The sequence below is a fragment of the Gavialis gangeticus genome, unplaced genomic scaffold (genome assembly GCF_001723915.1).
Source record: "Gavialis gangeticus isolate Ggan-Ray unplaced genomic scaffold, GavGan_comp1, whole genome shotgun sequence".
Lineage (NCBI taxonomy): Eukaryota > Metazoa > Chordata > Crocodylia > Gavialidae > Gavialis > Gavialis gangeticus.
In genome coordinates this window covers 3,580,959-3,581,213 of record NW_017728960.1, presented here as the reverse complement: position 1 = coordinate 3,581,213, position 255 = coordinate 3,580,959, and the positions used below count along the sequence as shown (strand labels likewise).

The 255-nt window shown below is 78.0% G+C and overlaps 1 protein-coding gene across 1 annotated transcript in view; it reads left to right on the top strand.

The window, feature by feature from the left end:
* PMVK (phosphomevalonate kinase) overlaps positions 1–255 on the top strand; it is a 6,502-nt gene that overhangs the window by 803 nt on the left and 5,444 nt on the right. The window contains exon 2 of the mRNA XM_019512132.1: positions 7–174. Within this exon, the coding sequence (XP_019367677.1) occupies positions 7–174 (168 nt within the window). The remainder of the gene's footprint in view (positions 1–6; positions 175–255) is intronic.

The following is a 255-nucleotide window of genomic DNA, read 5'->3' as shown; positions in this document are numbered from 1 at the left end:
GCCCCGCCCTGCCCTGCCCTGCCCTGCCCCACCCGTGTCCGCAGGTGGTGAGCGACACGCGGCGCCTGTCGGACGTGGCCTGGTTCCGGGCGGCCTACGGCCCGGCCGTCCGCACCGTGCGGGTGCAGGCGTCGGAGGCGGCGAGGACGAGCAGGGGCTGGGCCTTCGTAGCGGGTGAGCGGTGCTGAGGGCCCCGGCGCTGGGACGGTTCCGACCCTGTGCTGCCCCGGGGCAGGGGCAGGGGCGGTGGAGCTG